We start from the raw sequence: 14,229 nt of genomic DNA, 5'->3' as shown, positions 1-14,229 counted from the left end.
GTAGATGTCTACGGTAGAACGCTGTTCCGCCGATGGCAGATCGTTAATGAATAAGAGGAACAAAATGGGGCCCAAAATACTCCCTTGCAGTACTCCAGCCGACATAGCTCTTGGGGAGGAATGACAGCTATTGATGTGTACATACTGTGTGCGTCCACTTAGATAACTGCGTAGTAGTTCCAGCTCGCTATCACATACCCCATAATTAGGGAAGCATTGGGATTTTCGGTTTTACAGCTTTGGCAATCTTTTAGATGGTTTTTTAGATTTTTTTCCAAAGAAAAATTCGGTTTTTCCATTTTGATGTTTATTACAGTTTGCGCATATTTCGTTTTTAGCCTTCCGTTTCCGGTTTTTCGGATTTGGTACTCGACGTGGATTTTCGGTTTTTCCCATTTGGTTTCCGCTTTCTCTTCGACCTGAGCAGCAAATTTGCGCCTCCACTGATCTCGAATAGCCGCGAAACGCAAACGTCATTGGGAGGATCCTTAATTGATAAAACCAAATTATCTTCACTACGAGACGAATTCATCTGAATTGTGAAAGGCTTCTCTTGAATATGCATAAACCGGTTTTTTTATTCCAATTCCGAAGCGATCGATCAAAGAAACTGGATCATGTTTACTGTCGGTACTCTCGACCGGTATACCGGTCTATATACCGGTCTATATACCGGTCTACATACCGGTCTATATACCGGTCTACATACCGGTCTATATACCGGTCTACATACCGGTCTATATACCGGTCTATATACCGGTCTATATACCGGTCTATATACCGGTCTATATACCGGTCTATATACCGGTCTATATACCGGTCTATATACCGGTCTATATACCGGTCTATAAACCGGTCTATATACCGGTCTATATACCGGTCTATATACCGGTCTATATACCGGTCTATATACCGGTCTATATACCGGTCTATATACCGGTCTATATACCGGTCTATATACCGGTCTATATACCGGTCTATATACCGGTCTATATACCGGTCTATATACCGGTCTATATACCGGTCTATATACCGGTCTATAAACCGGTCTATATACCGGTCGAGAGTACCCACAGTAAACAAGATCCAAGAAACTTAGTGAAACAAATCGCAGACCTATTTGACGATTTAAAGTCGCATCATTTCTGCATCCTTAATTTGCACAAATGTACGTCCTCTTTCTGCTGAGAAAGTCCCGCTAAACAAAGGAAGTCGCGCTAGAGCAGAGTCCACTGACGCTCACAGCTCGAGCTTCGAAGCAGCGAGATACGGAGACAATCATACTGCAACACCAAGGAACAGGCCTGGCCAGGTTTTTTCGGTATTTGATTGATCTCGTTTACAAGAATTTTTAGCCGCCGGAATATATTTATAATGGGTAGTTTGGTTATAACAACCAAGTTGAAATCGTAAATTGGCCACCGTAAAGAGTTAAACTCGCTGATGTTTCGAGCGTTAGCCCTTAATTCGTCAGAGTGAACGGCTCCATATGATATGACCAAATTACCATGTTATCCTTACCGACGCAGCACCCTGGTTTCTCCAGAAACTCACCCTCTATATATACAGTTTATATTACACTGCACTAGATCATTTCGTGTATTAGATACGTAATCTAACAAGTTTAGAGTCTATTAGTATTTCATATCCCATAGGAAAAATCGGATATTTAACTTTCCTTTTTCCCTCTTACGAGCCCCCACTCAAATTGGTTTAAAAGGAAAAGAATCAAAAAAGAGCCAGCTCGCTGTAAACAAGGCAAGTATTCATTAAAATGAAAGTCCCTTGAACTATAAAAATATTTAAAATTTCCCCTCGGAGGCCGCTTCCATAAGTCACATCACTTAGGCTTTTATCCTTATTAGAGTAATCGTTCCTTTGTCTCATCAAATCACAAGCCTTGTGAGGAATGGCAATTAAACATCAGTTTCAAAATTATCTTCGAACAATGCATGTTGAACCAGAGCACGCATGTAGCCACAAGCGGCGACTAAACTTAACCATAGAAATGCAGCCGAGTTAAGAGACTAAGTGGGAGTGCATTGCCCAAAACTACTGACCCTTGCGATGTTTACTGAAGAATTCATCCACTTCGTTCATTACCACAGTTTGCTTGAAACAAAGCATAAAAATTGTTAGCTTTTCATGTTTTAGTTAAGGGAAACTATGACACCAGTGGCTGCAACGATCGTGCTCTTCATCAAGAGAACATGTCCTCGTTTCTGACGATGTATCTTATCCTACAGTATTGACATGCAGTGGTATTGACATGCAGTGGTAATGACATGCAGTGGTATTGACATGCAGTGGTATTGACATGCAGTGGTATTGACATGCAGTGGTACTGACATGAAGTGGTACTGACATGCAGTGGTATTGACATGCAGTGGTATTGACATGCAGTGGTATTGACATGCAGTGGTATTGACATGCAGTGGTATTGACATGCAGTGGTATTGACATGCAGTGGTATTGACATGCAGTGGTATTGACATGCAGTGGTATTGACATGCAGTGGTATTGACATGCAGTGGTATTGACATGCAGTGGTATTGACATGCAGGGGTATTGACATGCAGGGGTATTGACATGCAGGGGTATTGACATGCAGGGGTATTGACATGCAGGGGTATTGACATGCAGTGGTATTGACATGCAGTGGTTTTGACATGCAGTGGTATTGACATGCGGGGGTATTGACATGCGGGGGTATTGACATGCGGGGGTATTGACATGCGGGGGTATTGACATGCGGGGGTATTGACATGCAGTGGTATTGACATGCAGTGGTATTGACATGCAGTGGTATTGACATGCAGTGGTATTGACATGCAGTGGTATTGACATGCAGTGGTATTGACATGCAGTTGTATTGACATGCAGTGGTATTGACATGCAGGGGTATTGACATGCAGGGGTATTGACATGCAGGGGTATTGACATGCAGGGGTATTGACATGCAGGGGTATTGACATGCAGTGGTATTGACATGCAGTGGTATTGACATGCAGTGGTATTGACATGCAGGGGTATTGACATGCAGGGGTATTGACATGCAGTGGTATTGACATGCAATGATACACAACGGCGAAACTTTTGCATTTCAGCTCGCTTGTTTCTCTTACAGACACCGTTTATTGTCGATCAGCAGTTAACCTTTCGCCCTAAACTTTTCTCCCCCATATTTTGGGTGATCTGATATTCTCCTTTCCTCAGTCCTTCAACCCAATTCTTTACTATATTGTGCTTGTCTTGTCTGTCTTGATACAAAAATTCATTCCATGCTTTAACATACTCTGTTTGTCTCGTCTGTCTTGGTGTAAAAATTCATTCCAATTCTTTAAGATACTGTGCTTGTCTTGTTCGTCTTGATATGAAAATTCATTCCAGTGCTTCAATATAAGGTGCCTATCTCGTCTATCTTGATATAAAATTCATTCCAATGCTTTAATATACTGTGCTTGTCTTGTCCTTGTCTTGTATGTCTTGATAGACAGATTCATTGTAATTATATATGATTAATGCTTCAATACACTGTGCTTGTCTCGTCTGTCTTGATGTAAAATTCATGTATTTTTCTGTCTTCTTTCAGCTGTTTAGTATGACAAGTGACACCGTAATGGATTTTACAACCAGGTTATGGACGACCTTTCTAGGTGTACAAGTTGCCTCTTTTTTAGGAACACTGGTCGATTTCACAAAGCCGTAGAGTTCTACAACGAATGTTTGAACCTATTAAATGCCAGTTTGCAGGGAAAAAAGGATGAAATTGCAAGAGAACTTTACCTACTTATCTATTTGGAGATGTTCTTCGCATACTTTTCTATTTCTGATTACCAAACTTCGGCAAAATATGCGAGAAAAATTCTCACCGAAAACCACCGTCCTGCTGTCGCCGACCTAGGAGTGAAATTAAGCTTGACAATTGCAAGAATGTCATCTAGACTAAATAATTTTGTTGATGCGAGAGAATTTTATGAAAGAGCAATAAATCGAACAGTACTGACAAACTGATGACAGCAAAGAAGAAGCAGATACCTGTCGAGAATTTACAAAACTGCTTGCAGACCATTGTGAATATAATTTGAATATATCAAAAAAGTTGAAATGGTAAATTGGCCACCGTTACGGTTATAAAAGCTGACGTTTCGAGCGTTACCCTGCGTCATTCGCTCCGACGAAAGGCTAACGCTCGAAACGTCAGCTTTTATAACCGTAACGTTGGCCAATTTACTATTTCAACTTTGTTGATATGTTCAAATATTTCGTTACCCCCACCGACGCAGCGCCAAACAGTTTCTTTAGAAACTATCAACCTTTATTCATTGTGAATATACCCAGGCTAAAGATTACGCTGAGAGAGCACTTGCGATCAGAAAGGAGATTGGCGACAGAAGAGGAGAGGCAGACGTCAACGGAAACTTAGCAACTGTGCTTCAGTTGCTCAGCGAATTTACAAAGGCCAAAGAATCTTACGACGGAGCGCTTGTGATCAGAAGGGAAATTGGCGACAGACAAGAAGAAGCAGTTGATTACGGAAACCTCGGAACTTTATTCCTTTCTCTTGGAGAATACGCCAAGGCTAAAGAATGCCACGAAAAAGGACTCGCGATTAGAATTGAAATTGGCGACAAGGAAGGAGCAGCCGCAGAGTCTTTTTTGTACGGACCTCGCTGCGCTCGGTCCGTACTGTCAAGACCTCGGGACGATATTCTCCCAGTACGGCCCTCGCGCTTGGTTATTAAGATATATATATATCAGATTTCCAATGAAGTCTTTCTTTGAGTTCCAAACTCCTCATCATCCCCGGCCATCGCTGATTTCCTTGAGGGAACCGAAGTCATCATTGGGTCTCGTAGCAGCTTGTACAAAGTTCCATTTGCTGCCCTGAGTGATAAGGAGGGAAAATACTTAGCGGAGACTCGTCGGATCTGTATAGTTCCCTCATTGACAACACTCAAGCTAATTCAAGATAGTCCAGTGGATTATCACAGTCGGACTGACGCACTGATCGAGGGTGATCCCACAGTTGACTCGGTCAAGTTCAAGGGAGGTATTCAGTACATCACTTCATTGCCATGTGCAAGAAAGGAAGCAAAGAAGATTGAACAACTGGTCGGCGTAAAGCCTTTATTAGGAGAGCACGCGACGAAGCAGGCTGTACTCCTAAAAATAACATCAGACATTATTGTTGGCATCTAGTCAATTGCCTGACCGGTTACTCAGTGCTTTTCGGAAAAAGATCCTTCAAGAATTATTTATTGATGGAGTTTCTTCTTTTTTGTAGACCCATCTTAGGAAAGTCGAACTGAACAGCGAAAACAACAAGACGGATCTGTTTGCTTAATGATGATTTTGAACGAGGGAAAGACTTATTACTTAATTATTAAACGATGCTGTGAAGATTTGTATATGTGTTAATCAACCGTGGTAATTTATAAGTCAAATTTTTACTGAATTCTCAAATTTATTCCAAAAAAAAAACAAAAAAAATGAGGCATTGTAATTGCTGAACATAAAGGATTGTATTTTTATAAGGTAAGTCGTTGGGGTTACCCTGGCCAATGAACCCGCACGACTAGACGAAAAATCGCTGTAAAACTCCATTAGGCATGCCTTGAAAGCGCTGCATTACATCTTGACAAAAGAAAATGAGAAGACTGTTATTTTCTCTTAATCTAGAGCTGAAAGAGATCCAACCCTTACGATTGTAAGCTAACAGACTACTCCCGTAAGTCCTTGAGTAAACGCCACAGATAATTTTCAGTACATTTTCTATATGTCGATCTTTTCATTTACAAGCCACAAGCGAATCTAAAACCGATTGATTTCAAAAGGAGTTTTCCGTAATTTTGCGACCATTTCAGCCCTTCTGGCAAATCGTTATTAGTAGTTTTGAATGTCAACAATCTTGAATTTAGACCGAATCTGTTTATTGTTAAAAGTTTTGGTGTCAACTCCATTCATCAAGTTCTTTAAGACATCACTCGGCTCATGAATCACGAAATTCACTCGCGTTTATAAAATATCATAATTAAGTTGTGGAAAAAGCTTCAGGTAGTAAGATGGTAACCACTTTTTATATCCACGGACGTGGTACGTCAATTTCAGAGTTCTCTTGGTAAATTATTGAGTGGACACGTCGCTCAAAAGGAACTCATTTCAACAACTTATTCAAAATTTATACCAAAAGGCCATTTTTAAAAGGGTCTCTTGGTATAAATTTTTAATAATATGTGGGCTATTAAAACTCAATAGAGACCTGAAGCAAACCATGACGGCAATACCACAGCCAGAACAATAGCCAGCGCGAGCATTTTAAAACTTTGTCCATTTATTAGCCGTCCTATGCAAAACAACAACGTGAAATCATCAGAATTTGCGTCGTCTGAGAGCGGAAACCGCGTCCGCAAATTATTGTAATTTCCATTTTGGAATTCAACGCGGCCGTAATATACGTTATGCTGAAGTTGAGGTGTGGCGCCGTTAGAGACGGTAAACATATGCAGCCATTCATGCGACCAAAAAGATCTAATTCACAGTACCAATGAATTCCCAAGTAAGCGAAGAAAAGAAAGGAAGAGTGGAAATGAACGATTTCCTTTTTGCTGTAACGCTAAAATCTCACAGCTAAAGCTCGGAGAAATGGCTTCAAACCTGATTTTTAACTCGTTTCTATTCTGGTCTTGTAAACACATTCATTGCACGCACCCAGACATCCATCAAATAAAGTATAGTGGGCGTCTGCAAAGTAAAAGCAGCTGGAACCACTCAAATTCTATTTGTCGTCAGTTGTCACTCATTTCAGTTGCTCACAAGTCGCATCAGAGGCAAGGCTAAAAATTTCACATCAGCGACGAGATCCTCCTTTCAACATGTTGTTTGGTCTTCTTTATCCCATTTTATTTGAATTATCTGCTCTAATTCCAGATCCAGCCTTTTCACAAGGTTTGTCGGATTCGTTTGCATCTCATATTATTGTTTTTAGCATTAGAACACCAATGTTGATAATATTTATTTCGTCATAATAATTCACCTTAAAATGTGGATGTAAGTCCGATGTTCCCTGACTTCCACCATGTTTTTTGTTTTATTTTCACCTGGATGATAGTGATGGGTGTTTAATGCTCTCCAGAGACTTTTTCAATTTGCTTTATACGGTAATTGATGTCTTGGGATGCTGTTAGAACGGCACACTCTCGAAGTTTACTTGACGTCCTCTCGAAGTTTACTTGAAGTCCTCTCCTACCCCTAACCTCTTTGCAGGGTTAGGGGTAGGAGACGTAAATTTCCCATGCACGAGATTACTGTGTGGTGGATGTCCTCCCCGGGGTGGGATAGGTGGGAAGGTGAGATCGCTACATGGGCTGAAGCGGATGCCAGAGGCGCCTGATAAAAGTGCTGACATCCGATCTCAACCTTACGATACTGTAAAGCACGACTGAATATATCCACATAGAAGTCTGCGCTATATAAATGTAAAAATGTCAATGTAAATGTAAGATATCTCCTGTTGTTAAAATTTAATTCTTGTCAGTTGCATTTTTGAAGTCGATCTATTACGCTCATACGTCCAATTAGTTCTTCAGCTTGGTTGAATACAAATAACACTCCAGCTCTATATTTTGAAAAATTTTTTTCAAGACTAATCAGCTAAGACAATGATTGAAAAAGCTTTTATTTAACTTCAATTTAAATTCTAAGTGTAGTTAAAAGAACAGCTATACTTCCTTCAACTTGGTTAAAATTGCGAAGGTTAACGACAAGCTTTCGATCGTGTCATGCGTTAACTCAAAATATTTTTATCAAAGACTTGTTAAATTGAGTTGCTGATAACTGATTGATATTCTTCCTTTCTCAAGGAAACGTTTGACAGCAGTATCTTATACTTAAATGATTGATCCTGAGGAACAGAAAGGAATAAAAACATTGCAGCCCTGAAGAGCTAGAAAGGTTTACGACTTAAGAGGTTTTAAATTTGCGAAATTTCGTTTGAAACGCTAACCCGGTGAAGTCAATCAAAATGCGCGTTTATTCGTTATAAATGACACGGTAGATATTGATGACTGAAGATGATTAAAATTCAAGTCTAACGGGTGCCAAACCAACCATGGACTTAATTAAAATCGATATGTCTTATTCCGGCTGCGAAAAATCTATCTAGCGATTTGATCATTTGATGTCTTCAATAAAATGATTTTCTTTTTTCACCGTACTGAATTTTTCATCCGTTTTCCTTTTTTATATTGCGAAAAGTCGCCCGAATTGAGCCGACTCTACCAAACACCTCTTGAGCTGAAAACCAAACAAACAATTTGTCGTCAGCGGTGGAGGGGAAGTCAAGGCTTCTGGCGAGAGAGACCAAAAACGTTAAGAAAACTGCGAACTACTGAAAAATTATGACTGTTTTCCTTTCAAATAGCGAAATTCACTCATTTCCAAGGGTACGCACCAAAGTCACAGTGTCGTAAGATTTCTCCAACCTTTCAGGACTTTGGAACGGATAGCTGCTAAATAAACACGAGGAAGCTGAAAAAATTTGCTTCCAATTAGCTCAGAAAGTTATGGGAAAGTTGAAATTTTTCCTAACAACCGTTTACCTTGGTTTCGCCGATAAGATCTACAAGCAAGTTTAAGCCTCTAAGCAAACTTCACAGTCATAGAATCAGCTATAAATCTTTCCATAAATTCTCAAGATGTTTTTAAATATCAAAATATTTTTATTACTGAGCTAGATATCTTGTAAAACACTTAAAATATCTCGTATGTTTGTTTTCACATCCAACTAACTTTGAACCACGCAAGCCAAAGTTTTCATTTGTGTGGGTTTAAAAGTATGTAAGAGATTGTAAATGATTGTATTGTGTAAAAATATTTAAGGACCGTAAACCGCTTACAAGATAACTCGTATATGGTTAATCAGCTCCACTCAACAATGTTGTTTCACGGCACTAGTGCAATTACAGAGAGGCAAGCCGATTTACTACTGACCATAGCAAAATGGTATCTCATCTCTCTAAACTGGTAGCGGATTGAGCCAAATAAGGTTCATAAGTGTACGTAGTTATCGTAAACATCAATTATTTTAAATGGTATGGGGTTACTGTTCTATGGGGCACTTTATCCTCTCATCCTCTCTCCTTCCACCCCTCTCTCCGTCCCCCCCTGGATTCGACTCCAGAGAAGTGTGAAATGTGAATGGTACCATCACATCCTTTTATTATTGCACTGTTCTTCTTTCCTGCTATAGAATCAAACGTTGTGTATCGCGAGGGCATCCCCTTCTCCTCCTACTCCTCAAGAACGTTTCTGAGACGTGCATTCATTAAACACGAGTTTCATCACTTGAATGTGCCGCTCGCTGGAACAGCAGCAGTTTTTGATGAATTTGACTGCACGTTTGAATGTCTCAGCAATCCTTTGTGTTTTTCTGTAAACCTGGCTGCCTCCAAAGGAGCTCACGGTAGACTTTGGTGCGAGTTGCTGTCGTCTGATAAATACAGAAACTCCACAGAGTATGAAGGGAATAAAAGTTCGCATCATCTCGCAATTGAGGTAGGAGAAATTTGGTGTAAACTTATACGCTTTCTCGTGACATACCATGAAACATTTCACCTACCACCTTACCTCGTCAGTATACTATAGCGGATTCATGTACCTTCTGTTCACCGCATGTGCATAGATTTGCAGCTGCCTTCCAAAATACAGGAAACATTTTCCTACTTTGTCTCTCCACAGTCCCCTTGTTCTTCGTCACCTTGTCAAAACGAAGCCACCTGTGTAACAAACTACAGAGATGGGTCATTTGGATGCCTCTGTGCAAAAGGCTTTAAAGGAGAATATTGTGAAAAAGGTGAGTAATATTTGCATGGTTTTGTGACTGATGCACACCAGCAACATCAACTAAAAGTAATTATACCATAATTCTCAAATTACTGCTATTATTATTATATTTTTCATCAATATTGCACTTTAGAAACTTTCAAAAGTGTTAAGTGAAAATGTGTAACTTTACAACATTTAATTCACTGCATGAGGATTTTGAATCTCTTAGTGCTCAAGTTGATTGAACATCTCACTACGAAATCGAAAAGTCTGAAGTGGGGCACTGAAATTTTTTTCACTAATATTTTTACGGCTCCTCAGCGACCAATCGATATTTACTGCAGGGGGGTAGGAAAGAATTTTGGGGGATCAAATAATTTTCAAGGGGAAAGCAGAGGGTATAAGTAGTCCCGGACAGAGTTTAAAAACGGGGGGAGGGGGCAATAAAAAAATAACCCGCGTCAATTCACTTCCAACCAAGGGGGGGCTATAGGAAAATTATAGAGCTTTTATGGGGGGATCAAGTCAATTTTATCGCGACACAAACAAAATCTTCCGATCCCCCTCGGCCGCAATGAATGAGAATCGGTCCCTAGCTTGATACTAAATATTCTATAGAACGTACAACAATTGTAGTTTTGTGATCCCTACTGAACTGTGATAGGGCCTAAATTAAACTTTTAAACCTGACTTTGGTTTTTCCCGTTACATTTAGTTATTGGGTCCTGCAAAGAGGCTCACTATCTGTTCAAGTAAGTGATACTTTATAATTATCTTTTCAAGCTAATTAAAAGAGACAACATTATCGAATAGTTTCCATCTCGAAGGTGATTTTTGGCCGCAAACTTAAGTGATAACGAATTGATTTCTTTTCGTATCAAACAGGTCAAACGTTAGTCAACTGGTTACATTAGACCTTGATTCTAAGCCGACCACAGTTCTCTGTCAAATGGGGGATTTTGGATGCGGAGATGGGGGATGGACGCCTGTAATGAAGACTGACGGCACCAAGGTATGCCTCATATGGCGGATGGCGGAATATTCTTGGCGAGGTTTTCATGCGAATAATGAAGCGCGAGCAAGAAATTTTCACAAGGCTCCAAAACATGAAAGAATCTCTCATAAACAGCATCCATATTCATTATTAGCGGAAACTGCGCTGGCATAAGGGCTGCCAGACCTTAATAACTCAAAACGTGACAAATTGCTAGTTAAGTCGCCTGCAAGTAAAGTATAGATTGATGGCTCTCACGCTAACTGTGGTGCTGATTTCATGCGGGTCGTGCATTTGGTGGTGCATCGTTCTACCGTATAAATAAATTATAAATAACTTATAAATAATTTATAAGTTAATTATATCCTCTTAATTATATATAGGCAACGTTTCACTATGATTCTCACTACTGGAGTGATGAAAACGAATACAACGTCCCCGGCGGAAGGTCTGGGTTTGACTCACAAGAGACCAAGTTACCGACCTATTGGAACACACCTTTCTCTAAGATTTGTCTCGGTATGAAGATAAGTGGACAGCTCAGGTTTATTGCCTTTAATAGGAAGGCAAACTCTCTGCACTCACTGATCGCTGATGGTACATACCGCTCCACCTCGCTGGGTCGTAACGAGTGGAAGAAGTTGATTGGCGTGGAGGGCTCTTTGCAACTGAACTGCAACATAGAAGGCTTCAATGCTGTGGGCGACCGAAAAGATTTTTCTAAAGCAAGAATTGGTTATATCGCTAATCAGCAAAACGACTGTGGTACGTGTGATTCCAGAATTGGTTTTGGTACAGGGGGGAACTCTGATAACTCTAATACGTGTGGAAACGCAGCAACTCATTCCCCAGATAATGGTCACAGACACATCAAAGCTATGGGATATATTTTGGTGCAGTAACTGAAACTCTTTCAATCCATGTATGACCTTAGCTGAAACTCGCAAAGAACGAGGGAGGGGAGGTGGGGGTACTGAAAGAAAAAGTCCTTTATCATCTTTCCATCCCCTCCCCCTTCTTTCAACAAACGCTCGAGTGAGAACTTACAAAGCAGACTATAGATCGCTTGCGTTCCACTCGAAAAATAGATTCTATGTTGCCATGATAAACGTTGTAAAACTAAAAAACTGGCGTTATTCCTCCATGCTCTTAAGGGTACCCAACTTAAGCTGTAACTCACTGATTTTTTTCTTCCCAACTACCAGTCCGGGATGGTTATCAAATTTGATAACCCCTTGACGTCACAACACATCGACCATTTCAGAAATTGAGGATTTTCGTACTAACTTCGAAATGTTCGCCGTTTGCTCGTTATTGATCGTAGTATGTACCGAAAACTATATCAGAAATCAGTGAATAGATACTGTTCATCGTCTTTACTCAAGATGGCGGTCATCAAGGGGGTGATAGAAGCAAAATTTTGGGCAGAGTAGTACCGGGGCAGTTGAAATGACACGTTTGATTGAAGTATGTTTTTCAACTTTGCCTTAAAGTTTAGGTTGGTAAATGAATTTTCTGGAGTCAAAAAAAATTATGGAGTTGATCTTCAATCTACTTTCTTTCGATGTAATTGTTATTTATCGTGATGCAAACTGCAGGAAAAAAGTGCATGGGGTTGGTCTTGATTTTAGTCTAATTCGGTCATCAACTGCCATTTTGTGTTTTCCACGATGCTTTTAATCTTTCTGTATGTATTATTCGAAAATTTTTGTTTAATTAACCATCCATTACCACTGTACTATACTTTGTTTGTAAGGAAACCTTTTAAGGTAGGGATGGTTATTTCATTGGCTGTACACGGATTCACGTTCATTCAACTATATAAGATAACTGAGATACTACGAGTACAAGCACTCTGATTGGTTAAAACCCTATCGTCTATTGCACAGATAAACCAAGATAGTTATCTTCTCTTGGGTAAATCCCTAAAAAATTGAAACAGACAAGTTTTTTTTTTTTGTAAAGCTTAATTTATAAAAGAAAGAGACCGCCGTTTCTATCAAGATAATCATCTCCTCTTGGGTAAACCCCTAAAAATTGAAACAGACTATGTTTTTTTTGGAAAGTTTAATTTATAAAAGAAATAGACTGTCATTTCTATCGGTTTACTGACGTAATAATCCATGCGGGAAGTTTGAAGTTTGTTAATAATCACTCGCCTCCGGCTCGTGATTTAGAAACTTTTCTTGCTATTCCAACATCCCACGTGAGTCCTTAAGCTGGTTATGCACCGATCTATTCGAAGCTTCCACATCCCCGTGGGAAAACCAAGGGCATTAACTTTCATCCGTGCCCAAGGAGGGGTGGGGAGTTCGAACTGAAAGTATCAATTCTTTCCAGCATCGTAAACGTAAACGGTAAATAGTCTGCTTCCGTGAACCAATGGCTTAATCGGAAAGTTCTCACATCATGAATTGATGCTTACAAGCGAACAATCCAACAGCAACTCCAGAAACTAAAACGTGACTTTGCTAAATTCTATAACATTCGTTGACCTCACAAAGAATCGTTTAACAATAGTTAAGTATTTGAACACAATTTTGGCCCGAGGGAGAAAGAAATTTGAACGACCCAGCTTTTTAATGCCAGGGGGTTGCCCGAGAGGGGGAAAATTGAAACTTGGGATGGATCCACGCATAAACTGATAGAAATTGCAGTCCATTGCTCAATTATTACAATTAAGATTTGCGAACCAGTCCCCTAATGCAAGATAAAAGCATTTGTAAAGAATTTTAGTATACGTAATACCAAGTCTGTACAAAAATAAGTCCAACGCAAGAACTTCCTTTTGCGACATTTTCTCCACAACGGTTAAAATGTATATAATCACGACAACTGAATAATGGCAGGTCATAAATCATTTATGACCCGTCGTAAATTGTTTATTATTTATTATATTTGAATAATGATTATTCAAATATAATAAATAATAGGCAAATAAATATTTGAATCATTAAATAAATACGGATAAATAATAATAATAAAAAATAACGCCGAGGCGCCACGCTAGAAACACCACCCAGTAAGACAATAAAACAGAATTAAGATTTGTAACTCAAACTTAATTAAGTATGATTTTTTTCCATTAAATAAGAATTTAAATATAGTGCAGTAGTCTTGGAACTAACTGTTCACCGAACCAAACACAAGACACCATCAGATGTCTTAAATGAGATGATGCCTGCTTGGAAAAAGGGTACAAGTAATATATATTGTACTTCCTCAACTAAGCGCCTACGTTCTGATGAGCGCCCTCACCAGTATAATCGCCACCCCTAAACCATAATGTCAAACAAGCGCGTTCCCCCCTTATCTCGAATAAGCGCCCATCTCCTTCCCCACATTTTAATCAGTAAGGATACGGTAAAAATTGTTCCTATTTCGCTTAACTTATGACTTTTTAAGCTTGA

General features: G+C 39.6%; 1 protein-coding gene across 2 annotated transcripts in view; it reads left to right on the top strand.

Annotated features, from left to right (window-relative positions):
* Positions 1–6,710: 6,710 nt before the first annotated feature.
* Positions 6,711–14,229, top strand: part of LOC111332177 (uncharacterized) — a 33,616-nt gene continuing 26,097 nt past the window's right edge. The window contains exons 1-6 of one of the 2 annotated variants that reach the window (XM_088728200.1): positions 6,711–6,948; positions 9,251–9,555; positions 9,739–9,853; positions 10,541–10,577; positions 10,711–10,837; positions 11,203–13,925. In XM_088728200.1, coding sequence (XP_088584326.1) covers positions 6,876–6,948; positions 9,251–9,555; positions 9,739–9,853; positions 10,541–10,577; positions 10,711–10,837; positions 11,203–11,721 — 1,176 coding nt within the window. In that variant the 5' untranslated portion in view covers positions 6,711–6,875 and the 3' untranslated portion in view covers positions 11,722–13,925. Of the gene's footprint in view, positions 6,949–9,250; positions 9,556–9,738; positions 9,854–10,540; positions 10,578–10,710; positions 10,838–11,202; positions 13,926–14,229 lie in introns of those variants that run through there. The other variant, XR_015989853.1, reaches the window with a different exon arrangement.

Source organism: Stylophora pistillata, chromosome 7 (assembly GCF_964205215.1).
Source record: "Stylophora pistillata chromosome 7, jaStyPist1.2, whole genome shotgun sequence".
NCBI lineage: Eukaryota > Metazoa > Cnidaria > Anthozoa > Scleractinia > Pocilloporidae > Stylophora > Stylophora pistillata.
This window is presented reverse-complemented; position numbering and strand designations above follow the sequence as displayed.